At 35.9% G+C, this 27548-nt stretch overlaps 3 protein-coding genes across 9 annotated transcripts in view; 2 read left to right on the top strand and 1 right to left on the bottom strand.

The window, feature by feature from the left end:
• TIAM2 (TIAM Rac1 associated GEF 2) overlaps nucleotides 1-1697 on the top strand; it is a 90783-nt gene extending 89086 nt beyond the window's left edge. For all 6 annotated transcript variants that reach the window (XM_068184654.1, XM_068184656.1, XM_068184655.1 and 3 more), the window contains one exon: nucleotides 1-1697. In XM_068184654.1, the coding sequence (XP_068040755.1) occupies nucleotides 1-644 (644 nt within the window). In that variant the 3' untranslated portion in view covers nucleotides 645-1697.
• On the bottom strand, nucleotides 1172-27548 carry TFB1M (transcription factor B1, mitochondrial). 2 transcript variants are annotated; one of them, XM_068184664.1, is made up of 7 exons: nucleotides 27360-27548; nucleotides 25701-25852; nucleotides 22042-22150; nucleotides 20152-20303; nucleotides 15848-15967; nucleotides 4766-4893; nucleotides 1172-2089 (listed from the first exon to the last, which is right to left on the bottom strand). In XM_068184664.1, exons 1-7 carry the CDS (start codon nucleotides 27490-27492, stop codon nucleotides 1828-1830), a joined length of 1056 nt encoding a protein of 351 aa, XP_068040765.1. In that variant the 5' UTR covers nucleotides 27493-27548; the 3' UTR covers nucleotides 1172-1827. The 2 variants fall into 2 exon arrangements, with proteins under 2 accessions (XP_068040765.1, XP_068040766.1); XM_068184665.1 differs by lacking the exon at nucleotides 27360-27548 and adding an exon at nucleotides 22474-22528 and having other exon boundaries at nucleotides 25701-25813.
• CLDN20 (claudin 20) lies at nucleotides 8704-13043 on the top strand. Its single transcript, XM_068184666.1, has 2 exons — nucleotides 8704-8905; nucleotides 10938-13043. The coding sequence occupies exon 2, from the start codon at nucleotides 11022-11024 to the stop codon at nucleotides 11679-11681; it is 660 nt and encodes a 219-aa protein (XP_068040767.1). The 5' UTR covers nucleotides 8704-8905; nucleotides 10938-11021; the 3' UTR covers nucleotides 11682-13043.

Here is a 27548-nt window from a genome sequence, read left to right on the forward strand (position 1 = left end):
CTTCCACAAGATCCTTGAAGGTACTGAAGAAGTCATCCAGTAGCGAGTGGAATGGTGACCAGGGGAAAGGCACCTTCCAGGACTCTGATGAGTGCAGCCTAAGCAGCAGCACTCAGAGCAGCAGCTGCCACACTTCTGAGAGCATCCAGGAGCCCAAACATTCATCTCCTGATAAACATGCAGAGAGCACTGCATCTGACTTTTCTAATGTTCTTGTCAAAGAATCCGATATTCTCAGTGATGATGACGATGATGAGGATTATCAGAACCTAAAGAAAGGCAGCCCTACGAAAGACATTGAAATACAGTTCCAGCGGCTGAAGATTTCAGAGGAACCCAGTGCTGACTCTGAACAGGATCAGGCTGCTGAAAATGAGGAAGAAGATGGCTTTCAGATTGCAGAGCATCCAAAGCTCGTGCGGGGCCATTTCTGCCCAGTGAAGAGAAAAGTAAACAGCACAAAGCGTAGCAGAGGAACTCTAATGGCAATGCAAGAACGTCACCAATCCCTTGACAGTCACTCTGATGCTGCAAACCTGGATCTGAACTCTATTTTAGAGAGAGAATTTAGTGTCCAGAGTTTAACATCTGTAGTTAATGAGGACTGTTTTTATGAAGCTGTGGAGAGGCACGGAAAATCCTAGCTTAATATTGAAACATTCATTTGAAGTCCACATAACATTCAACAAATATTTTGCTTTAAAACTAGTAAATTCATGGAAGCTGCAGGAAAACTACTATCTGATTTTGTGCACTAATACATTTTTGCTCAAAAACAGCTGTAAAGGATTCTTAAGTTATTTTAATTTATTGTGGATCAAAAATAGATTAAGTTGGCCCAGGTTTGTAAATTAGTTCATCCCTTTCAAACATTTATTAAGACAATGTAGTGTTCTTGGGGATGGCCTCATTAATATTTTAAGTAATGTGGAAAAGGTGCTAGTGAGTGGCAGAGGGGTTTACAATGGAAAGTAGCATTGCAAACTGTATTTTTCAATACCTTGGGCATTTTATTTCTTTGGTTTTCATGTTTGCTTTATTTAAAGCACAATTAAGTTATTTTAATGTGTTTTAGTGCACAGCAGTGCAGAAGTTTCATTTTTGTATGTTTCAATGCTGTTTATACTTTATACATATGTGTAAATACAGAAACAAAGCTTGGCCTGTAATCTTTTATTTGACTGTATTTTTTATTTTCTCTATGAGCCTGTACAGTAAAAGACAAGTATTGTACTTAGCCATGTTTTCTACTTTTTATTGTGCCGCTTTTCTGTAACTGGAGCTTTAAATCTCAAATTCTTTGCTTCTGCATAAATGAGAAAGTATTAGCAGACCTTGAGGCAATTGGTGCACTTTATCCTCCTGTAAGCCAGTCACTTGAGTGTATTTATAAGAGTCTTGGCTTCTGTTTTTTAAATTATTCTGCACAAGAGAATGTTCCAGGATAAGAAAAGCACAAAACCCCAACACTATCTTATATGCTGATATATGAAAAGTATTTTTCTTCAATTTCAGTAAAGCACTTTGATTCATACAAAATTCAATTATATCAGAAGTATTGCAACTTAATTACCTGTCTCACAACGTACCTTGTTTCTTGGTATGTATTCTAGCCATTTCCCTGAAGTAAAAAGAACTTGGATTGTCTTTTACCTTTTGTCTGCAGCTGAATGGAATAGAGAGATGCCCTCTCTATCACTTTCTCAAAAGTAGGTCTTTCATATCTGCACAGATATAGGACCATCTAAACCTTCTTTTACTGAGTCAACACCAGTAGATCAAGGAGTTAAAACTAAAAAAAAAAAAAAAAAAATCAGACTTGTGCTGTTACAGCTGATTTTCCTCTTCAGTCTGTTCAGGCTGACCAGTACTTCCAAGTAAACTTTCTGTCATCTTCTTTTGCCGTAGTTCTTCTCTGTAGTTGAACACAAAAAGGCTTGGGTCTTCGTCACACATTTTCCTGTATGCATTGCACAGGTTTCTAAACTGTGACATAGAGAGCTGAAAAGGACGCAGAGTTGGATCAACATCTGCTGTCATCATCAGCTGTTCTGTTCTTTTCAAGCGCCCGTTTTCAGGAAACAAGGTCCTAAAAGATATGGGGTAAAGAAAAATTTCAGCAATTCACACAGACAATTACATTTGCCTTAAGAGTAACGTGGAATTTACTTAATAGTAAACCTGTATTAATTATGTCACTATTTTAGCTCTGGCACTCTTAAAATACTTCATTATGTGAGCAATGGAAACATATAAAAGTCCTTTTTCTGCAAATGCAAATTATGACACCATAGAACATACATATATTATAGACTAAACACATGCATGTATGTTCATGTTTGCTAACATTAAAAAGAGCTTTGGATATGGTTACAAGCACAGAGATGCCTTAGAATTAGCCTCATATTTAGAAAGCAACAACAGATTAAACTGTGCAAAACTGATCTGATTCAAATAAATACTACTTTCTTTCAGACTATTCCATTCCAATAGAAAATACAGTTATCACTTGTCATTAATACCCTAATACTAATGTCAGAAAAAAAAAAAAAAAGCCAAGAAAGAAGAAAGAGCATTTAATTGCCATTCACTTTTTAATATTTAGAATGTGGGAGAATGTGGCAGGAGTCCTAGATTTTGTTTTCGGCTTTGTCATTGTTCACAAATAGGCATATCAGTACATTTACTCTAGGGCTAGATGCATTAGCACCTCTCTCTCAGAAGTTCCCCAAATTTGAATGAAGAGTATTAGATAAGTGATTTTTAATGTCACACAAAAATACATACTACACAGTGTGAACTATTTAAAGGACCACCTCTTATTAGCAGTAGTTCTCAGTCTAAAATAGCCCAGAAAGGCAAAAAATCTGCACATGACTCATGGGCACTTCAAATATCTGTGTAATATAAATAATACCTAAAAATATTGTGCATCTAATGCAGTTACACATACCCTGACCCCCCAAACCCCCAACATGCATTTGGCACATGGACAAACACATGGCACTTATGGTTGGCTGGACAAACTAGTCCAAAGGCTTTGTGCAAGAAATGATAGTTGGTTCCTGGTGGGTACATAGAACACGAAGTTCAGAAGGGGTTTAAAATTATAAGTCAAAAATGAAACTTCTGGGAAACCTGTTTGAAATATATGCTACTTCAGGCCTTTGTCAAAATGTCCCCATCAGTTCTGCATCTAGGTCAGCAGTGGGTCAATTTTTATTTCAATATCCCTCTTTCCTTTGATTCCGTAGTTAAAAAACACACCTGAAGCAAAGTGTACCTAGTCTTTTTTTAACAGAGTATGAACCATTATATAAATGTCATGAACCACAACTCAAACTATAATACGGACTTCATAGCACAATCTTATATTTCGCATCTCAAATCCCAGAACTCACACACAAATATAAAGTGATCCTATTGCCTTGTTTTTATAGTCTGTATGATAGATAACCTTATAATTAACTTTACAGCTTTTTTTATACACCAAAATTTGCTATTTTTTCAGGTCAGCTAAAGAATAAGAGGATTGTGTTTCTTAGCAGCACACTAGGGCTAAGGTATGATAAGCAGCTAGGGGAATACGTGACGTCCAAAAGTTCAGTTTCCCCCTCCTTGCCTCAAAAGAATGTAAAGCAGTTATTAGCAATTTGAGATTACAAAGAAGCTGGGAGGGTTTTTTTTAAACTTTGGTTTAAAAACACAACTTTGTTGTGTACAATACTGTACACAACACAGATATGCTGATTGCACATGCTTTCTGCTTACATTGTCAAGAGAAACCATTCCTCCACAGTAGAAAAAAAAGAAAAAAAAGAAAAAACCATCACCACCCTGTAAGTCAAAAACAAACCAGTCTAGACTCTAGTTTGGACACCTTACTTTCTAAACACTTCCAAATGCATACTCAAATTTTAACACAGAGAAATCTATACTCATTTTAGATCCAATGTCTGCATCCCACATATCAATGGCATTCACAGCCTCAAGGAAAAAGAACCCAACAAATGCAAACTTCTTTGTTCATATATAAAACAGTGACACAGAAGGCTTGTAGTAGAGTAGGGTAGTATCCACCCTAATTCTAGACTGCATCAGGGCCAAAACTATGCCCAGCAACATTCAGGGAGCCCAGGCTTCAGCAGATGCCTCTAGTCATAACAGCATCTCCGTCACACATTCTACAGTGCTGAATGCTAGGGGTTGCCAATAGTAATTCAGACACATGGCAGTGTTGGAGTTTGGCAAAAAGACTGCAGGTATCTCACATCAGAGAACCTAATAAATTCCCTCAGTAAGATGCTGGGATTTTTTAAGAGCCAGTAAGACCTCCATAATTTGACCTTTTGACATTATCCCCAAATAAGTAAAATTTCCTACAGATTACATACTCCTCACACTGCCATCTTTGGTTCTGCATGTTGATACTTTTGTTTTTTAACTCAATCATTCTGTAGTTTTTGTGGTTGGGTTGGGGTTTTTCCTTTCTGCGACAGACAAACTATTGAAAAGACAACCACTTTAACCTAGTGATTTTTAGCAATTTCTACTGCAGTAACAAAAATACACCAGTAATTATTACATAATTACATTAGATATTAATCTCACACTTTTGTGTCCAGAAACCATTCTGAAATAGAAAGATCTGATGAACTATGACAACAGATTTAAAATTGGAAGAATAAAATCAAATGCATAGCTGATTTAGTAGCGCTGCATTTACAAAAACTTTACCTGGGTATTTTTCATTAAAAATACTTACTCAATTCCACGGAAGCAGTATTTTCTTCTAAACTGAAAAACACTTTGAACCACTTTTTCAACCAGCTCAAATGGCTGCTGTATCTTTGGTTGGACCAATGGAGTGAAATGCACCACAGCCACATCCACCTATACAGAAAAAGAGAAATTTGAGCAGATATCTTCCTCTGAGACACATTACTTCTAAGTTATCTGACTAGACATCAGCAAACAGGCACAATGTAGGAAGGCATTCTTGCAGGAGGTAAGCCAGCTGTGGAGTGACTAATGTCATGGTATAGAATAAAAAAAAATTGCCTTAGCTTTCAAGACCCTACAGAATTTTAGTCTTAGTTATCTACATATTTCCAATTAGTTCACATGCCATCAGTACTTAGTACTTTTTGCCCCCATGGCACTCTGCCCATTTAGAGCAACTTTCATGTAATCTGTAAAGTAATTAGCACGTCTGTCTTCAGATCCTTCCACAAGATAATTCTGACATAATACACAAATTAGATAATATTTGATATACAGGCTGAAGGGCAGCTGGAGTAAATTGGTATTATAATTAGAAATCAAACCCATTCCCTATATGTTTTCTGTTGCTCCAGGGCTTTTCTAAAATGTAAGCCAAGGAATTGCTTTTCAACATTTTAAGATTTCTGTTCTATTTAAAGGAAAGTTAGGTAGAAATAAGTGCACTCAGTTTAAGTGACCACACATCTCTGTATTTACACTGTGTATCACAGTTCATCCAAAATGTCTGAATGATTCCACAAAGATAAGCTTGTATATATTCTTTTATAGTTCTCAAATCAGACTGGTTCACAGAATAGTCACTTGCCATGTGTCTGAAAAGAGAATGAAATAATACGTACACACTTTATGTTTTTTATATATGTGTGTGTATATATATATATATATATATACACACATACACACACCATGCAACAATATTATATATTATAACTGTATTATATAGAAACTTTCTGAGTTCAGACTTCTGTATTAAAAATTAGGAGCTGGACTAAAACTCCACTTCTGCACAACAATGAATAAAGCAGTTCATCTTCTAAACTAGAGATTAACAACAATAAAAAGGAAAAATTTCTGTGGAGGAGCACATTGAAAACTTGTACAATGTGTACAAGTACTGAACAAATTTGCAAGTACCAGATTTTAAAAAATATTTAGTCTCTTATTAAAAAGAGTCTGCTGAAATGATAGGCAATCACTGAATCACTGACAGTCAATTCTGGCACTCACAGAACATGAATTTATCATCACATGTGCTAGTTCTGACAGAAAAAAGAGACACAACCAGACCAAAGAACAGCTGCTTCTTGAACCACAGTCTCAGTGTACCAACTGTTTGAGATAACCCAGAGCACAAGAGTACTTCAAAAAAGAAAGTGTTCCTCCTACTGTTTCAACCATAACTGCTCAGCAACTTCTGATGTGGACATAATCTGACACAAAGGTATCATCCATCCATTTTGTTCTTTCTGTGGGAACAGCTCAGCTGTTAAGTACATCTATCCAGTACAAATGCTTCTACAACATAAATTTCAAAGGAATTGTAAAATCCAAACAATATAAGCTTTTCTTGTAGATAAAACTTACAAAGCCGAGCAAAAATTCTGGCTAGAGAAAGGATAGAAAATACCAATTAATGGTGCTGATGAAGAAAAAACCCACAGCAAGTTTCCAGTGTTAGCACTGCTGATCCCAAGTATATACTACTGGACTGTTTTTCTTTAGTTGTCCACCTTCTCTGAAAGCTAGAGTTAAAAAAACAACAGAAAAAATACTTTAAATTACTGAAATGTGAAGCACAAGAACTTATTTAAAAATCAGGTGACAAAAAAAACTTGACATATGGAATCTGCAGTGAAACACACATAAATTATTTCCCAAAGCAGATTTTTAATTTCTCAAGTGTTCAGAGCATCTGCCTTTGCTATGGGTTGCTCCTATCAGGAAGACCACAGGGATATAGAAAAAAAAAAAACTTGTGTTCACATTGAGTATAAGAAATGTTAATCTTTTTGAACAGAGCAAAGACATACTTCACATGTACAATCAGCTCCTTGAACAGTAATACTAAGGGCACATGCATATGTTTATCTATATTTTGGTCAGGAAATATAACAAGGCACTACCACCACAAAATTAGGGGTAAGAAAACAACCAGAGTCCACGTGGCATCACCTAGTCACCTCAATTTTGCAGAAATGCTCATAAGTGAGAAATGAGGGCTCTTTGGGAGTTAGAGACACATCTTGAACAAAAATTTCTGAAGGAAAAAAGCACATAATCTAGATATAATGTACAGCTTCAGAGCCAAACAGCTCAATTTGCAATGTCAAGGCCAGTAGGCAATAATTTCTGCTTCTGAAACAAAACATAGCACTTCTCAGTTCCATTATAGACATGTTTTCTTTGGACCCCAGGAAAGCTGCTTGGTTACTATAGCAACAGATACAGGGGAAAGCTTTTCATTTGTAAATGGCCACTCCTTTAAAATCATACATGCTATTTTCCCCATACCTTTTGATATGTATCAAATAAAGAGTAGAATTATGAAAGCCAATAGAGTACATAAGAGCACTTAAAATACACATTGATTTGATAACTTTACTAGTAATGCTTTTCACCCAACCAAGTATTTTAGAAATATTTACAAAATAACACTCAAATCTTACAAAATAGTGAATACGAAAATCATTCAACTGATACATCCCAAATTGTCAATAGTACAGCAATTATTGACCCCTTACTGTTTTAGTACAACTGTACAATGAAGGCTTATGTACTGGTAGGGTAGGAGGAACACATAACAGCGTCCAATTTAATTCACAGAAGTCTGCTGCCTTGCTAATGAAATCAACACACTAAATTGGAATAAGCTTAAATGAGACAATTTTTACTAATTGTTGACAACAAAGGTCTCATAATGGGCAATACATGTACCTAGCAACAGGGCTGTATTAAAAGCTAACCCACATAACCTTTCCTCAAGATGTAATTTACTCACAGGGAACTAAAACCGAAGGAGAATATATTACAATTTCATTAAAACAGACTGCTTGAGATCCTACTGAGATAGTTCTAAGCCAGCACTTTCACAATCTGAGTATTCAGAACTATTTTATCTGTCTACTACAAACGTTAGGTCTAACACCAGATATGTGCAACTCATAGCACAATCTTGTTCTGATGAGACTTTACTTTTGGCTCACTTCCAGCAGAAAGTAACTATGCCTCTACACTAATAAAACTAATTTCTGCATAAGAACAGCTCTGCAGTAACTCCATTCACACCAGGCTCACAAACAGAATCACACGAGACCCGAGGTCAGGTACAGAACCTGAGGGTATATCACTGCTGCAATGAGCAAGACCTTTCTCCCAACTTCTTGATTTCTCACACCAGCTTGCTGAGGCCACTTTTCTGATGTGTTGCATTTACCCCAGAAGCCTTACCAGTAGCTTTATTCCCTTATTCTTTTATACAGCCTTATACAAAGGTAACAAGTTATAGGATAACCTATGGAAGGCTAAAGTTATCAGGAACTTATAAGCAAAGCCTGCAGTTGAATAAAAGTGTCCTGCTGTTCCAATTACAAATTAAAATAAATTTCACAGCTCTTTTCTAGGAAATTTAAACTCTTAATAAGATTATCTATGATGAAAAAAAAAAAACAACTGACAAACAATAAAACTCTCTGGCTCTCAGTGCAACTTAAATTATTCTCCCCCCAGTCTGTAAGTCTACAGTTTCTGGATTCTCAAGATTTTACTCCATTTAATCACCGCTCACACTTTCCATCATAGAACCTGGATATCATTATGTATTTAGGACTAAGGGCCGCCGTCTGTTTTATTCCATAATCTCTTTGCTTTCCCTTACTGAGTGTTTTTCAAACAAAACTCATTAAACAAAGTACTCCTTTATTCTCGGGTAGATGGAACTAAGAGAGGGAACAAACAGCAGTAATGCACTTGCTGTGGAGAACAGAAAAAAACAACATTCCAAGAAATTTTGTTAATACGGGCCAATGCAGTTTTATATGAGAAGGGATAGTTGCATTCAAGAGAAACTGCATTTACCAGGACATCTACAGTGAAGAAAACATCCCAGACCTCACAACCAGCAGTAAGTCCTACACAAAAAGAAACAAAACATAACTGTTTTTTTAATTACAACTGTAGTGCTTATACTTGAAATTATCATGCTTTTTACTTGGTTCACCCCATTAAATGTAATGTATGGCTACCATTTGCAGTGTTTTGTGTTTATGCTTGTGTGTTTTTATATACTGATTTTTAAAAAGGAAGTAATGAAAAAGGCTGATTGAGAATACTAATTAGCTTTTTCAGAATATGAATGAGAATACAAATGAGTTTTTGAATGAGTTTTGAGCTACCCAGACCTGTCAGTTCCTCCTGTAAAAGGAAGTTAAGCCATCTTTCCCATGGGCCTGTACAGCAAATCATATGTATTTGCTAGAACATCTCTTCCCAGCCTGAACAAACTGAAGGGATTTGGAAATAGGCAGGTCTTTGAAATAAGGTTTTAACAATGAATAGCTGTTAATATTTTCAACTTAACTTTAAGCATTTTTAATATATAGATGCCAGACCGAGTTAGCACATCCTTGAACAATTACCTGAAATAAATACAATATAAAAATATTAGAGTATAAATATATCAATTATATATAGAGAGAGAATATAGAGAATTATACTATATATTATAATAGAGGATAACAGTATTATACTTATAAAGGATAAATATATAAATTAGTTCAGAAATGCCACTAAAGACTGATAGAATACATATTGATCAAAACTGTGTTCTCTTATGCATAATGAACTGAAACAAGAGTACAATGCTTCAGATATTTTGTATTCCCCTTATTTTAATTTTATGCCTTATTATTATGGCTTTTCAAAAAAGTTCTAATGCTGAAGACCAATTTTAATATCATTTCACATATTTAGATAGAAAGTCTGGATCATCCTTTCCAAGATAGAAGCCTGCCCTTTGTCTACCACTGATAAAAGACAAAACCTGGCAATTATACAGCCTCATGCAAAAGGCAAAGCAAGGTACCACTTTCTAATCCTCCTCTCATAGGTTTCAAACCATGTTCTGCATCTGCAATCCCAACAGTCCAGCTGAGGTGACAGCAACAGTTCTGTCTTCCCAGCTGCACAGCTTTCACACTGCTCCAAATGTTCTCATCTGTCAAATGAAACTGGTCTCTTTACAAAAGAATAACAAGGAGCTTTTTAAATTATTTTTCTTAATTTCCACTTCTGGCAGTTTTGCCAAATGGCAAATTTGCAAATTATTTCAGACAAGTGATTGCTTCAAAAAAGGCACTTCCACAAATTAGCTGTTCCATACCAGTATTAAAAACATTATTTTAGAGACAGAAGAAGACCAGATTCAGTCTTATAGCTTCCTAAATACTGCTACTCTAAGTCAAGGAACAGAAATCACTGAAAATAAAAAACTGGCAAGTTTAAATAAAAATGAAATAAAATTAAATATTGATGTAGAAATGTCATGTGACTAACTGTGAAAATGCAAATACTAAATTCTATTTTATTCTCCTCCAAAGCCAAGATATTTTGTAACACTTAATAAAAAGATGAACAGGTAATATTTAAAAAACAGAACTAAGGGGTTACCTTTAATCATAATTTAAATAAGAGATAATGTAACAGTACCCAGTGTTATAAAAAATGGCTGACTACAGCTATCAAGACACTTAAACAAGGTACCTTAGGAGTACAATATATTTTCTACCAGTGTGTTTTCCTACCACAATGACTTCTAATCTGCAAGTTTCTAGTGTTCCATTTACAATGTGTATTTGTCTAGTAAGCATGCAATCTGTATGCTATTACCAAAACCAAGTGTAGTAAAGTAAGTTTTGCTTGATGGCTTGCAGTCATGTATGAAAGGGCAGCAGCTCCTTTTTACAAGCAATTCTAAAGCATTGTCCATTTGCCATCATCTCTGTTCAAGTACCTTGTGTACAGCAGCTCAGCTGCTGCGGGGTCACATTCAGATATTCATTCAGATAGCTCTAATTTTAAATGCAAGCTTCGTTTGCCGATTTCTTTTCCTTTCCCCCTCAAACTTCTCCTCCTCCCCTTTCCTCCCTGTAGCACAGACGGCCACAGCTTGGCTACGAAGCTCCCAGTTACTCATTTCCACGAGAGAAAAGGCAGACAAAAGGTGACAGAAGATAACCATCATGGCATCAGCAAGCCTGCAGTTCTTTGCTTTTATTCTGGCTTTGTTTGGTGTTTTTGGAGATATCGCAGCTACCTTGCTACCAAACTGGAAGGTAAATGCAGACGTTGGCTCAAATATCATAACAGCTATAACACAGATGCAAGGACTTTGGATGGACTGCACATGGTACAGCACTGGGATGTTCAGCTGTACCCTGAAATACTCCATTCTCTCTCTCCCCGTCTACATCCAGGTTGCACGGACCACCATGGTACTGTCGTGTATCCTATCAGCCTTTGGGATCTGCATCACTACAGTCGGAATGAAATGCACAAGGCTGGGAGGGGACACTGACAGCAAAAATAATGCTTGTTTTGCTGGAGGAATCTGCTTCACTCTTGCAGGAATCTTTGGATTAGTACCAACGTGCTGGTACACGAGAGAAATTATTTCAAATTTCCTGGACCAGACCATTCCAGAGAGTAGTAAACATGAACCAGGAGGAGCAGTTTACACTGGATTCATCTCAGCAGGGTTTCTTCTTATCGCAGGTGTGATCTTCTGCTCTTCCTGTTTTAAAAAGCAGCAAGGAGTGTGGATTTACCCTCCGAAGCAGCACCATTTCCCATCCACAGAGCAGGAGAGCAATGCAGGTTACAGCCTGAAGGACTATGTATAAATTGTTATTTCTATCCATTGAAGTATTTCTATTCATTCAAGGGGTTTTTTTTTGTGTGTTAAGTGTAGTTTGGTTATTTCAATGAATGTATAACATAGCACTTAATATTTCCTGTAATCTTTTCTGGGTTGCAGTTATGCTTATGCAAGGTATTTAATGTATAGGGGCACCCACAAAAAGGAAAGAGTAGGAAAAGATACTTCAATGCTACGAGAGTACTTTATTTTGTTGATTTTTCAAACCCTTCTTTCTGAGACTTCCCAAGTTACACTTACTGAAGAAAAAGCAGCTATTTTAAAAACATAACTGACTGCACAATTCATGCATCGATGTCTTGTTACAGCAAAGATGATTAAAAACTAACTGCTTTCTGTTATTGAATCAGACTTTCAATAACATATGACATTTTATAGTGTATTTTACATTTTTATCTTGATTATTTTTATGATGCAAGGTAAAAAAAAAACAAAAACTATTTGTCCAAGAAGCCCAATTCAAAGGTTTTGAAAAAGCAGACACATCTGCCTTTCATTTTCAATTCTAAATTGCCTTGGTAACTAGATTTTGTTTAAAAAAATACAAAAAAAATCAACCAACCAAAACAAATCCACAACAAAAGCTCAAGGCTCCAAACCTCAGCTGCACTGTATACTCTGCATATCAGGCTGAAGGATCAGTAGTACCATTCAGCTCTTGCCAAAACCAGCTCTCCTGCCCCAAACTGCCACCTGCTTTGGGTTTCATTTTTCATTGTTAAAGGAAAGTTTGCTGGACATTCACCAACTGCTACTAATCTATCACTACATAATGAATGTTAGAGATGAGGAGCAGTACAACATGAGAAATGTAAACATAACTGTGAAAACACCTACAAATTGTAATGAACAGGATAGAAGCCAAATTATCTATGTTCAAGAAACATCTGTAAACATTCTGGCTTACACTTGCTAAAGGCAGTTATTAACAGCTCAAATAACACAGTAACCACTTACTGCCTTCTACATTTCTGACCTTTCTTTCAAGAACTTTTTAAGTCCTTTTAATTATTCCTGTAGGATCTGTTCCAGGCCCACTCCCAGGTAGTCTATTACTGTAAAATGTACTATACAACAGTATAGATAAAGAGACAGCTTCTCTATTTTTTTAACTGTCTTATTTTGAATAATTATCTTAAATCCTTTAACCTTGTCTTTCACCACACATATTTTGTTTTGAATTGGTCATTGGCAAATTATGTTCTACCTGAATACTTCCCTAAGTGAGAACCAAATCAAGAATGAAAACGGGTATGATACAGGCCTTTAAATTTAGGAATATGATGCTGGATGAGTCTTTTAATAAAATCAACTGCTATTTATTCTGTATATTTATACACAACTTTCATTTCCCACAGTACTAGTCTAAAATTTGCTAAAAGACTGTGAAGGAGCCTAAACATAAAATGTTTGGTATGCTGGAAAAAGATGTTTTATTACAGCATTTGATAAAGTGGACTGTTTTATGGACTTAATATGTAAGTAGTCTTTATTCATAGAGAGTCTTCATTTTTCACACACAGAATGGCATTACATCTTGGTTTTATTCTACTGTTACATACCTATTTTGAGTTTCCTATGTTTTAATCAAGGAGCTTAATTTGTCCTATTCCTAATGCAACTATCAGCAGTTATTAGGTATTGCAGAGACTTCACTATGACCAAAAAGCAAATTTCTTTTTCTTTTTTCCTAGACACGATGTTGTGCAGCACCATTCCATTAACCAAGAATCTTTTATGCCCCAACACTCACAGAAATGTTGAAATAATATGCATGCATTGAGCAAATGTGGTAAACAACTCCTTTTCACAAACATGCATCTCCACCGTTAGAACGGGGTTTGACATGACGCTAAGCCATGATCACTACCATGTGCATGAGTTAAATCTGTTTGCAAAAATTATAATCAAGAGGCATTTTTACAGGAGAGTGTAAGGAAAAGGTAATAATGGCATACCATGAGCACAACAGAAAGTTCATTGGTTCATTGGCTCATGCTGCAAATTTTTCTTCCTGAAACTTTATATAAAGTAGCTGTACTTCATATAGCTATGAAACAAACATAAAGGACAGAGCCATTTCATTCACAGTATGCTGCAAAAGCTTTCCAATAAAACAGATTCTATGAGAAATGGTAACATCTAAAACTATGTCAGTCTGCAGCTAAAAGAAAAAGGACAAAACACAAGATCAGTCTACAAAAGGTGTGTGAAGGCAACAAAATGATAGGGAAAACAGGTGCTATTCCTGTCTGAAAGAGTTCTGCTTTTGCAGTATAAGCAATACTTGTTTCAACTCAAAAAATACATTAAATAAAAATATGCCTGCCTTTAGTTGTACTGCTTTTTATTATTCAACAGAGCACCAACTGACTCTAGGATGCATTTATACTAAGATGTTTGTCACAACTCTTACAAGTTGTGTGTTACAACTCTTACAAGAGGTTGTTATTACAAGTGTGTTACTCTTACAAGAGGTGTGTGACCTCTCTTGGTCAAATACAGCCTTTTCAGTACAGGAAAATGGAAATACCAGTTAGAGCTTCCCAATTCTGGGACATAGTCTGCACAAGACTTTTAACTAGATTAGCTTTATTAGTACTCAAGTTGTACCCACCACTAATAAATCCCCACCATAAAACAGGAATTTTAGCCTTACTTAAAGCTATTTCACATATTTGACAGTGAGAGGGCATCCTGAAATTATTTTCCATTCAGCTGGGAAACAGGGAAAAAAAAACCTAAGCCAAAACCTCAAAGCAAAAAATAAGGTTCTTAAGCATGGTCATTTTTCTTTCACAGCAGATTGCTGTAATTTACCATGTTTGAACAGTTACTTGCCCAAAAAATACTAACAGAATTTTAAATTATCATCAAAATATACCCAGATAGAAGCCTTAAAATTCACTGTGATAAACAAGAAAATAACCTTCCAAAGGTTCTCAAGAGATATGCCAGAAAAGTAAAAAAGACCAAGAGAGAGACTGATAAAGGGGAAGGGAGATGTATTGAAGTGCTGAACCAACCAGTTTAAGAGGAACTTTCAGAAGCTGCAAGTTCACTTCTGAAACAGAACAGCAGTTTGATAGGACAAGTACTAATGGTTTTAAACTCCCAGAGGGATGATTTAAATTAGATATAAGGAAGAAGCTTTTTATAGTGAGGCTGGTAAAACACAGACATGTTGCCCAGAGAGATGGTGGATGCCCCATCCCTGGAAACATTGGACAGAGCTCTGAGCAACCTCATGTAGTTGAAGATGTTCCTGCTCATTGCATGGGAATGGTACTACATGACCTTCCTTCCAACCCAAATATTTCTATAAACCTATGATTTCCACATGCATTCGGGGACACAGACATCACTTAAAGTCAGGCACAAATTTTTACAAAAAAATCTAAACCAAAAAAACAAAACAAGCTTCTTGTCCAAAATACTGAATTATTTCTTAATTTTTGATTCCTGTATTCATAATGGCTATGAATAAAAAACAGTGGCAGTAGATAAGAGAACAACAAAAAGATTTTTCTCTACTCACTCAAGAACATATAAGAGGGAGAAAATATTGTTACTTTTTTAAATAATCAGTGGGATACAGCTGACAAACTGCTGTAGCAAATAGGAGGGAGTAAAATATGCTAAAGATGACTGGGGTGAAACATAAAGATTATAGACATGGTAAAATTAGAGATGTTTGACAAAGGTGACAAATGAAAAGCTTTTCTTATTACAGTCTTTCAAAAGAACCATCAAATTCTTAAGGCACAATTCCCGAACCGTTTATAAATGCAAACGGTAAAAGAGTAGGCTTTCGAAAAATACCTCAATCCTAGCAGACTATCCTGACATTAAATCCTAATCTCCCTCTCCAGGACACCCAAAGAAGTATGGTGACCTTGCAGATAGGTTTGAAGGTCAAAGCCAAGTTCAGAGGAAAAAAAAAAAAAAAAAAAAAAGAAGCACTTTCTCAGAATAAGCATGATAAGCATGCTTCATTTACAGGAATTTCACATCACTCCATAATACAGAGATGCTCAAATAGAGCAGCCAGCAATGTTCCTTAGTGAAAATAAGATACATTCCTTGACTGACATATTAACAAAAACAACAAATAAATACAGGAAAACCTACCTCTGGCTTTGGGACAAAGGCTTGACCTGGAATTATGAAACAGTTTTCCACAGTGCAGAGATGCTGAGCCATGATGGACAGTCTGCTGCGTTGGCTACTTCCTGGATTAGCTGTAAGTCTCTATGGGAAAATCAAAACATGTACATCAGTGATACTGAACCGACCAAGTGATCAGTTGTATTAAAGTTGTATTCAGCATAATCAACTTTAAGAAAAAGACACCAGTTAATCATGAAAAACTTGTATCAAATTGTATGCCCAGTTAATCTAAATTTTTCTTATCCAATATAGCAGCATTTCACTAAGATACCACGATGATTTACAAACTCAGTCCTGCAATCAAATGCACATGAAAAAGAACTCCTAGAAATTCTCCAGACCAAAATGAACGTCAAAAGAATTTTGTATGGATACAAGAGAAAACTAAAACTATTCTGAGTGCAGGATTCTAAACAAACCTAACACCAGCTGACAGTACTCACAATCCTTTCCTTCCACTGTTTCTGTATAAAATATTACAATTTTTTTTCTTCTTCATGACAAAACAAAGCTCCATAAACTCAAGATTGGCTGGAAACCAAAAGTTCTTCATAATTAACTGGTCTACTCTTATAATATTTGCCAGGAAGCTGGGTCTACTTTACATAAATTTAGAATGCCTAATAGTGAGAGCATTTAAAACTCAATTTAAGTATACTCTGATTTTCCCATGAATTTTTTTACAAAATAGTAGCCTGGACAGAGGATTCCTATGCTTTTGTGATCTGGCATGAAACAGATTTTATTGTGTTTTGCTTGCACCAACAAAATTGAAACATATAAAGCATCCTGTAAAACAAGTCTCAAATTACAGAAGTCATTTCACTAACACACGCAAAAACAAAATCATGATAATTCATGGTCTTATTTACCACCACCTCAATAAAAAATAAAAACGAAACCCTAATTTGCACATCTGGTAATATTTGTACAGCATGTAGTTCCATATGAAAAGCCTACTCATGAAATGCTGCCATGCTTATTAAACTTATGCCTGAAAACTAAAAGTTAAACGTGTTGCCGAAGTTTCACATTTTTTCAAGCAACTCTTCCTAAAGGCAGTTCAGCATGGAGCAAATAAATACTTTTCAATGACTTTTTGGAAAGAATGCTCAGTGATTCTTTTTGCCTATGCCAGCATTTAAAGCTACCATCATTGTTGTGTAAGAGGAAATTATTATTCTCTAAAACAACCCAGACTGCAAAGTCTAACAATGCAATCTGACATACACTTCCTTAACCTCTGCAGTGGAAATGAAACTGACCTCATGGCAACACTTGCAGCAATACTTCCCGCGCCAATTCAAACAAACCTCTCTTTACTTCTCCCAGAAACCAACTAGCAAGTCTCAGGCAGTAAGTTCCTGCTTCTCAGTTACAGAAGGGATAACTTAACATCTGGATAGCAACATCTTAAACCACTTCAACCACAGCAGCAGGAACATACTTGTGTACAGCACCCATGCACAGGATGAGCCAGACAAACCCCCACCCATGGGCAGGGACATGCACAGCTAGGTCAGCTTGCTCAGAGACCTGCTGAGCCTGGCCTTGAAGGTTTCCAGAGATAGGGCATCTACCCCATCTCTTGGCAACCTGCTGTTTCACTACCCTCACTGTAAAAAATCACTTCCTTACATCTAAATCTACCTTCTTCTGGTTTAAAACCATTTCTCCTTGTTCTATAGCAACAGGCCCTGTTAGCAGATCAATTTTAGAGTAAGTGGGGGAAGAACCTGACCTAGGTGACAGATTTCAGATGAAACACTGAAAAATTTGGGATAAAGAAAACAGTTCTTACCCACAAAGTGAACAGCAATTTTACAAATTTAAACTACAAAGAAAACAAATTATCTGCTTGACACTCAGAAGTGCTATTTTTCCTGATGTGGATATTTGGCCTTATCCTCCTTAACAGACCACAGATTCAGCATATAAAATAACTGCTGGTTCTCATCAGCTTTAATCAATTTATTTATATCATATCAGAACAGAGTGGGCTGCAGTAGCAGGTGTCTAGTGACATAACTAACAACATTGCTGTGCTACAAGGAAACAGAAAAGCAAGAAAATACAACCAGCAAGAAAGGCAAAGGTATTTACTTCTCTGTTACAATGGCAAAACAAAGTCTGACCATAAATAAAAGAGTACATTGCTTCACTTTCTTACTATTAACATCAAGTTACCCTAACTAATTATAAAGCACATCACTCCATTCCATGCTGCATCTTATGCTTTCGCTGAGCTTATGACATTTACACAGACTTTCTTTGAAATTGAGGCTCTTAGCTTAGAAATATCCAGGGAGGACACCAAATTCCCCTATCAAGAACTATAAATCCAGAGATACAAAAAATATCAGTAGCAACTCACTGTTACCTGCATTACACTGTTCTCTCTTTCCTGATACTGACTATGCCTGTACACACCTATTTACCGTGGTTATCTTAAGCAACCCCAGAGAGTCAGGAGAAAAGAACAGAGCCATGAATTTCTTTTCATGGTATCAAACCAATAATGGAAATGCAAACCAATAACCATGAACAATTTTGTCTTTGAGGAAGACCTGTGTTGAATAAGAATCAAGAGAACTCAGATTATAAACTCAACAACAATTAACACTGATTCACTGCATGACCTTGAACAACATACTCCATTTCTAAGTGTTCCTAACTCCTCAGTGTTTTAAGTCCAAGAGCTTAAGTGTGCATGGTATTTTGCACCTAACTGAGCTACACTGGCTGCAGAAGAACTGCAATCTGCATGTCACCAATGACATATGCAGCTGAGTACAGCAATATAAAGGACAGAGTGCTCCCACACAGTGTTAGGTGAATTTTTGCTGTCACAAAACTCTGCGTCTTACCTACCATCACTCTGCATTTTACATCACAGTCCATTAGCCATATTTTGCAACAAGGCCTAACCTCACGTGACATGAAGTCCTTCTGGGAAACAGACCTGGATTCTGTCTGACACCAAATGAGCCCAGAACTGAACTAAGAAATCTGGTTTACTTCACACCAAGTGTTTGTCCCTAGTGTTCTCTAGAGCCACCTACTGGAAATACCTCTTCAATCTTGATTGCAAGGCTAGGGCAATGATGACACAATATGGTTTTTTTTGAGCCAAAAAATGACAGCAGATATTCTACTTGCATATGTAATTATTACTAATTTTCACAGAGAAAAAAAAAACAGCAAAATTTTCTTATTCGAATTTTCACTTTGAAGCATTAAAATTAAAACAACATACACATTGAGGCTGCACAGACAAAACGCATCAGGTTACAAACACTGGAGTAATAAGATGGAAATTAAGTTTTCAGGCTGATGTACAACTCCTTTTTTTTCTTTAAAAATGCAAGTGAGATGCTTGTTAAAAGCCAGACTGCTTCCATATCTGCAAAGCAAAAAAGCTTTCCATTCTCTATATTTTATATGGTTCATGCAATGTCAACAGAACTAAATTGTTAAGTCTAAAAGCACTGTGGAGTAAGCTAACCTAATATCAACTGATCTGGTATTAACACTACAACACTGCAGATCAGTCTGGCCTTCTTTGAGAAACTAATTATTAATACAAAATAAAATATCAATTTGCTCTTGGACTTGTGGCAACAGAAGTCAATTAAGGCCTTTTCACACACACAGGAATGGCAGAATACATTATTAATTCTGATATCAAGTCTCATTCAAGAAAGCCAGTGCCAATTTCCATGGTCTTGACATGGAAATTTCCATGGTCTCTTACATGGTCTTCCATGGTCTCCTGCATTTTAAGTGCTTAATCACAACTGGAAATAATGGTAACCTTCCATTTTTTCTTATTTTAAGGAAGGTATTTCTTAAAAATTATTTTTATCAAAGAGGACAAAGAAAATATAAGTGTTTCTTGAGATGAATGAAAGGTAAGGAAAAACAGATTGATGACACGTTGCATAAATGTCTGTGAGAGCATAAACACATCTGAAAACAGAGGAGTGCTGTGAAATCTATTCATGTTAAAGAAATCAAAACTACAGAAAAGAACAGAAAGAGTACCTCAACAAAATATAACCCTGCATAAGACATTAAAAAAATTACATTCTCGTGAAAGGATCAGAGTAGATAATTAACACATCAAAATTTGTAATTTATAACCACATAAACTAAAAATGGAACTAACCTTTTCCTCTCTTTTCAAAGTCAACTAAAACTGGGTTTGTAGTTTTAAACAAAAGATAGTAACAAGATGCAAAACTGAAAAAATGCCAAAATTTTACCTCCCCAACTTCCTTTTGAAAAGTCAGCGTCATCTGTGTCCTGCCATAAATAAAAGGTCCATCCCTTTTTGAAACATTCTCAAGCCACTTGATGATTAGAGGAGTTGAAACACTGAAGGGCAGATTCCCAATGATATGTATATCTGGTGGTTCTGTTGACATTTGACAGAAGAAAAACAGCTGTGAAAAAGTTTTGGGTAAAATTTTGCCAAGAAATAAAACACAAGAAAGATACATGCCTATCAACCTAGACTTAAAATATGGAAACAATTTTTTATCATGCCACACCAAAATGATGCCTGTCCATTTATACTCATCTTACACTGACAAAATTGTGTTACTATTCTCTGTATTTACTTGGAAAAAAGGGGTAGGTCTGGTTCTCATTTACATTTGAATAAATCAGTAACTTTCAGATGATTTTCAGCTGATGAGTAAATTCCAGCTGAGCTACTCCAGAATGGCAAAACCACAACAGCGCTCCTGTGATTTCAAAGTATGACTATTAGGTACAGAGTAAATAGCCATACTCATACTTCTGTCCAACACATCCTCCCAGAGGCATTTTACTGAGCCCTAACAATCCTCAAAATAACCACCTAGCTCACACTGGACAAGAGCTCTCCTTCTGTATAGAGTCCTCTGAAATAAAAAGGTGTTTAATTACAAGACTTAGCAATAAGAAGTGATACCTGTTTTTCAGTTATGCATCATATCAGTATCTGTGTGTGTTGTACAACACAACACAGGGATTTCAGTAGCAGGGACCCTTATGTCTAAGCAGGAGTGCAACAGAAGTGGGCAAAACCCAAAAGCCAGTGTGATGTTTCTTAGATATGACCATGGTTAATAACATGAGTAAGAGATGACAGTATCAAATTCAAGCTGTTTTTCTGCACACTTTACTTATTATACACTTTTAAGGCTGTGATATTGCTAGTCTATCTGTGGTATTACACATTTATCAGAGATTGCGATTTTTGAGACCCACCAGCTTTTGAGATTTTCATATGGCAATAATACAGATGAAATGTATCTTGCCTCTAACTGGTCAGCTCAAAACCTAACAGTGACTATATGTTCAAGAAAGATAAATGTTTAAAACTGCACTACACTCTCACACATACATTTTATCATAGTTTGTTCTGTGAAGCATTTATGTTTTGCAATGAGGCAAACACAACATAAAATTTTTCTAGGTGAACTTGATGTGCCATGGTCTTTTATGTCCTAAGTCAGAAAGCACTTTACTGCTCTTCAGGCATTGCAAAGAATGACTTCCCCTTATATTAAGAAATTTGGAAAAGGGGACTCAGAGGTTATATCTGATTTATCTAATAGTATTACATGTTTTGAAAGGGAAGTGAAATAGTGCCCTGTTGCAACCTCAGGTTTAAAAAAAAAGCAAAAAAAACCCACAATCCTGATGAGATTCTACTTTTGCCAAAGATATCTAGCTGAAACCAAAACAATCAGAAAACTAAATTTCTGAAGGCAAGTTTTCCAAAAGTTTCAAAACAAGTTACAGAAATTTCTTCAGCGGAAGAGCAGCAGTGGTGATTTCTGACTTCTTCAAAAAGAGGAAGAAGCCAGGAAGTACACCATTTGATCTTTTATGCTTTCCAGAAGTCATTCTTGTACACTCAAGATATTCTAAGGTTAATAATGGCAAAGATCCTCACTTTAAACTAAGGTCAATGTCACACAAATTCCACTGTTTTGTATTAGAAAACGAAGAGAGTTCTCTGTTTTCTCTAGGGGAAAAAAACCAAACAGTTGTCTCTTTATCTTTAACATATACCAGAAGAGAGTAACACCTGCACTGAGTGAACTTCAATTTTATCACTACTTAAGACTAACTCAGAAGCCCTAAAAAATAAAAATACTAACCATCCTCCCAGTTTTTTTTTAAGTGCTCTGGAAAAGCCTTCTCCATCTTATAGGTCAGGATATCTCCATGAACAATGCGCACTTTTCCTGGAGCTGCTTCAGATAGCATCTGTTTGTAAACAAGCAAGCAGAATCCACAGTGAGTGTTAACCAAACAGATTTTCAGTTTCAGCCACTGCAGGAATCAAAACATTGCTTTATATTTATCTTCAATATACAACAAAGCACAGTAGGAGTTAAAACGGAGACCACTATTAGTAAGTATTTACTTTCAAAAAGCAAATACTGGATATAGATTAATGTGTGACTCTGTAAACGCTTAACTATTCACAGATGTAGAATTCTTAATAGAGAATTCAAACTTGAAAAGACTGCTAAGAGTCTCTTCAACAACAACAATTAACAAGTCCCAGGTCACTATCAGGACCTCACCTGATTTAAGTAATAACGCAAGCAGGAGGTTTTGAAAGGTTTTTAGATCAATTACCTATGAAAACAAGGGCTTGTGTTAATTATTTTGTTTCCCCCACAGCTTTAGGGCCTATTACCCAATTTCAGCCATATATGATACAAGGCTGCAGAAATACTGATTTTTCCTTTTACATGAAAAATGCAGAAGAGATTCTCTTAATATTCCCTGTAGTAGTCTACACTTGTACCATTAAAAAACAAGGAATCCACTTAAAAGATGAGATTAGTATCTAGCAGGACAAAAGATCTCAGTAATTTCTATCTTCCTAGACATTACAAAATCATCTCCATTGTCAGCTTCTGCAGCCCACTTGCACAACTTATCTCATAATCAATGAAGGCTGATATGCAAACTCGGCACTGGCTGTAATTTGACAACCAATTCTTTCATTTCTGGTGTCAGTTCCCATAATCAAAATTAGTTAAGCTTTTTTAACATTGTAATAATCTTTCCTCTTATACTATGAAACTATGCACAAACAGCACAATTCAAAAGCAGTGGAGACTTTTTCAAAGATTACATTTGGGGATATTTATTGATCCCATAAGACAATAATGAGAAATGGCTTAAAGAACAACTTTGCTTTTGCACAGAAATCCAAATTCATAAACAGTTAAGTGCCAGTGGCCTAACTGCCAAAATAAACTGCTCATCATTATAGTCCCATTTTCAATCTGAATGATGTTTATATGCTCAGGGGCACAAAGAGCATTCACAATTCTTTCAGCCAAAGGAAAATACTGCTTTCTCCTACAGTTCACAAAATGTTGTCATGAACTTTTTTTGAGTAAAAGTTTAGGGTTTTTAATTATCAAAAATGCTAAGTTTTATGTAGAGCAATAAAAGCTTAACAAAAAAACTAAGTGTTACTACATGTTTTAAGTGCAATCATTTCCAAACAGAAAAAATAAAACTAATCTCAACTCCAAACCACTCAATGGACTTTTCAGCATTACACTAGCAATTATGTGACATACAAATTCACTAATCTGCCATGGTTTGTCAAACCTTTCTTTGAAGCTGTTATACATGCTCTAGCAGGAATATACTGAAACATAATGTAAGATTAATAAAGTTAGAAAATAGTGTCATTTGCTAATAATAGTTTTCTTAACAAGACTGAGTTCTGGGGCTGCTGAGAAACACACTTTACATAACTGAGAATTGCATTTAATTTGTGACCAGAAAATCATTGTCTTATATTTCTAATTTAAAATAAAGACTTGGAAACCCAGTGAAGCTTTCTTTCATTTGAGGGGAAAAAGTGTGCAGCTAACACAGCTCCAGGAGCTGCTGTGCATCAAGGACACCCGCCAAGAGTGTTCCATCATACAGACACTCTCATTCTTTACACACAACCAAAAGGGCACAAAGGAAGCATAAGGGGCATGGTTTAAACCATGAAATGGTGTTCCTGGAATAATTCTATATTCAATACATTCTCTTGCTCTCTTTATCAATCTTTCCAGCCAGAAAACTATTAGGGCATAAGGCATAGAAAGGTTGGGATTGTTTAAGACTGAGACAGAACTGACAGACGCTCAGCTGGTGTAAACCTTAACTCAGTACACATATGTTCTTCACTGTATTTCAGTTCTGCAGTAAAGAATATCCCCACTTCAGTTTTGTGAGAGACCACAGCTTGAAAAACAGTTAATGAAAAATGCTGTATGCTTTACATCAGCGATTTTAAAAGTATTTAAGAGACATTTTAAAATAACAGTCCCCACTTATTTTCATCTCTGACATTTTCCCCTATTAAAATCTCAACCATTTTATGACTAGGAGTTTTGATAGTTTGCTTGGGAAACCAGAAAAGTTACATCAACCCACATTATTAGAAAAGAAAGATTCACTGTTATGTATCTTCTTATTTGTATGAAAAAAAGCAATACCAAATTGAACACTAATGGCTGCAACACATTTCTTGCTCATTCACATCCACTGTTACTGAGTTATACCACCTCTATGTTCAATAACCTCATCCAGACATTCACTTCTACTCTGAGGAGACTGGCAATTAAAAATAATGACTAACATTATATCACTTGAACAGTAAAGATAATTACATACCAAAAGCTCATTTTAGATGCCGAGAAGTATACTTTTATTCAGATAAAACTGTTGCAAAGGATGTATTTTAGAAGATCAGAAAAAAAAAACAAGTACTTAAAAAGCTCTCTTAACTTACACAAGTGTCATTTAACCTCAAATTCTCTCGAGTCCCAAACCACTTCTCAAAATCTAAAACAAAAATGCTGATTGTGCCCCCACCAAGTGAAAACATGGTTTCACATTTCCTGAGACAAAGATGGCATATTATGTTATTAATGGCTAAGCCCACAAAGACATAATTACATGCACATTCAAGTTTCAGGGTATGAGCAGTTTCATTCATACCTTCCATTATTTTTATCATTTAAAGAGATGGTAGCAATTCTCAGGTATACTATCTATTTATTTTCACGGCTGATTTAGTGAAAAAGACACAGTGCAATTTAAGGAAAGCCCTTTGAATTGCTATAATCTGAGATTGTAGAGGCATAAGAAAACAGTCAAATTTTAAGATTTTTGGATTTTGTTTTTCTTGATGGATTTATACAGCCAAATTCCATAAACATCCAGCACCACAAGTAGATAGCATTTGAAAATGCCACAATGACTCATGAACTTATACCAATTTTAAAAGAAAGGAAGAAAAGCTTGAGTGTTTTTTTTTTTAATGTAAAATAGATGCTTGCTTTATTCTTCTCTACCTGGATGTTAACCCACATTGACTGTATTAACTGGAGATACACCTTCTCAATTTTAGAAAGCATAATTATTAGGATTAAAATGAAATATTAGACCATACATAAGGGCATTATATTCAGCCTTCAAATTAGGATTTCACCAACATGATGAAATGCTCCTGAAATGTCTCAGCCTGAAAAAAACCCCACAAAACCAACAAGCCTTGGCAGTAACTCAGTTGCAGGATAAGGTCCTAAAGGGCCTATGAGAAAGCAGGAACAATGAATTGTGATACTGTGTATCTTCAAGGAAATTATAGCTCCGGTTTCTGCCACAGAACCAAACCTATTTTCAGTGCTGAGATTCCAACAAGACACCTAGAATCTCTAAGTTCTCAGAATGTTCTTATTCAATGCTGTGGTTATATGTACACAAATTATTCTCCAGTTGGTACCTGCAATCCTGGGACAAACCGAGCATCTTTTTCAATCAAAAGGAGTTGTTCAACACCAGCACTGAGAATGGATCTGGTAATTCCTCCTGGCCCAGGGCCCACTTCGCAAACATGGGCATTTTTCAGCTCACCAGCCTGTTTCACTATCTTGTCTGCAAGACACAAAGAACATACTAAGCCTTTATTTTCCAGGAGATTCAGCTCACCAAGATAACCTCATTGTTTACTGTTACACAAGCATGCTTATCTCAGACAGACATAAACAGTGACGCATCCCAGTTAAATCATCACGCGCCCGCCACACTGCACAGAATTCAGATTTGTTCCATACTACAAGATATACTGAGCTATTTAAAAAAAGGCTATTTTTGGTTTTATGTCTTTAGCATTTATTGTGCTCATTACAGAATTAAATAAAAAGAGACTATCACTCCTCTGTACACTAGCAGTACTATTATGCTGCAAGCAAGCACGTGTGTCTGACATCCTAAAGTCTCACTACTTGTCCTTATAAAGGTATTTCACTACAGCACCTCTATTTCAAGGCAGAAATAAGAAGTAAGAAAGATACAGTAAAGCTCTATAATATTACGTACAGAGCAATTTTATGAGAGAGAAACTGGACTAAATGAAGAGCTGGAACACAGGCAAGTGGCAGCTATAGAAAACAGGGCAGTTGAAAGGTGAGGAAGGAATACCCATGTGAAAGTGAAACGATACAACACTAGAAAGTATTACAGACACTAAAGAAGACAAATAAAGGACTAGAAAATTTAGCTAGTGAAATGAAGAGATCCTTGGGAAGCATGGAGAGAGGATACTGACAGAAATTATGCTGCTCACTCCATGATCTCTTATGTATGCAATAAAAAATATCCAAAGACCTGTTTACTTGTAAAGTTTCACTAACAGCATGCAGACATCTTTATTCTGGGGTAGGAGTCTAGTCATTCAGGAAGTGGAACTGAGTTTCATGTTCTGAATTTTTATCAGTCTGAATTGTCAAACAAAATCAAATCATTAGCTACATGAAACTGTACTGCATTTCTAAATGCAAAATCCAGCCACCACTGTGCCAGTGAAGACACCCACCCCTGACTGACAGAACAGTGTCAGCTTTGTCACCCACTGCTGACACAAAGCTGGAAAAAAAAAGAATTGTTCAGAACAATGCAACTGGTTCAAAAAAGCTACACTTCTGATAAACTGAGACAAATTACTCTATCTACAGCACATAGCAAACTCTAAACTGCACAGTGTTACATATTTTCTATGATACAGAATAACCTGAAAAAAAAGCCAATTTTTAAGTCAAACTTATAAGCCAAAACAGTACCCAAATGATACAAGTACTACTTTGGTTTAGATTTTTTGCACTTCAGTCAATTACCATATTTTATATAGGAATTCCATTTCTATGTAAGAAAAATTGCACTTCAATTTCTAAAAAAACTTATTTTTGAGGAGTAAGTAAAAGCAATTAACCTAACCTAAAACTACTGTTAAAAGAGGTCTTTATTATAAAGGTTTACCATTGAGCTTCCATTACTCTGACAAACGCTATTATGCAAGCATCATCTCCTTGGCTATACTGATCCTGACAAAAAGTGGAATACATGTTCTATGTTAGCTAAAAAATATTAGAATAAAATATTTAACCTGTCAATCGCAAATCCAGTAGAAAGTTCTGGGAAAGCTGTTTCAGTGCTTTAAGGCGAAAGAGTTTAATAATCTCTCCAATAGTTGGCAGGGGAGGCAGACGGAAAGCTGCCACGTTTCCTGGAGCAGCCATAAGACAAAACTCTCATTCCTTCCTCCTGGAGAGACACCGAAAATATTATTCTATTA

Source organism: Anomalospiza imberbis, chromosome 3, assembly GCF_031753505.1.
Source record: "Anomalospiza imberbis isolate Cuckoo-Finch-1a 21T00152 chromosome 3, ASM3175350v1, whole genome shotgun sequence".
NCBI lineage: Eukaryota > Metazoa > Chordata > Aves > Passeriformes > Viduidae > Anomalospiza > Anomalospiza imberbis.

Bases quoted from the DNA above. Each gene is read 5' to 3' on its own strand.
- TFB1M (XM_068184664.1), bottom strand. From the start codon at position 27,492: ATGGCTGCTCCAGGAAACGTGGCAGCTTTCCGTCTGCCTCCCCTGCCA. The intron at 20,304-22,041 runs GTTAGTATTTTT...AAATGTCAACAG, and splicing joins AAAAAAAAACTGGGAGGATG to AACCACCAGATATACATATC. The intron at 2,090-4,765 runs GTAAGTATTTTT...CATATCTTTTAG, and splicing joins TACTGCTTCCGTGGAATTGA to GACCTTGTTTCCTGAAAACG.
- CLDN20 (XM_068184666.1), top strand. From the start codon at position 11,022: ATGGCATCAGCAAGCCTGCAGTTCTTTGCTTTTATTCTGGCTTTGTTT.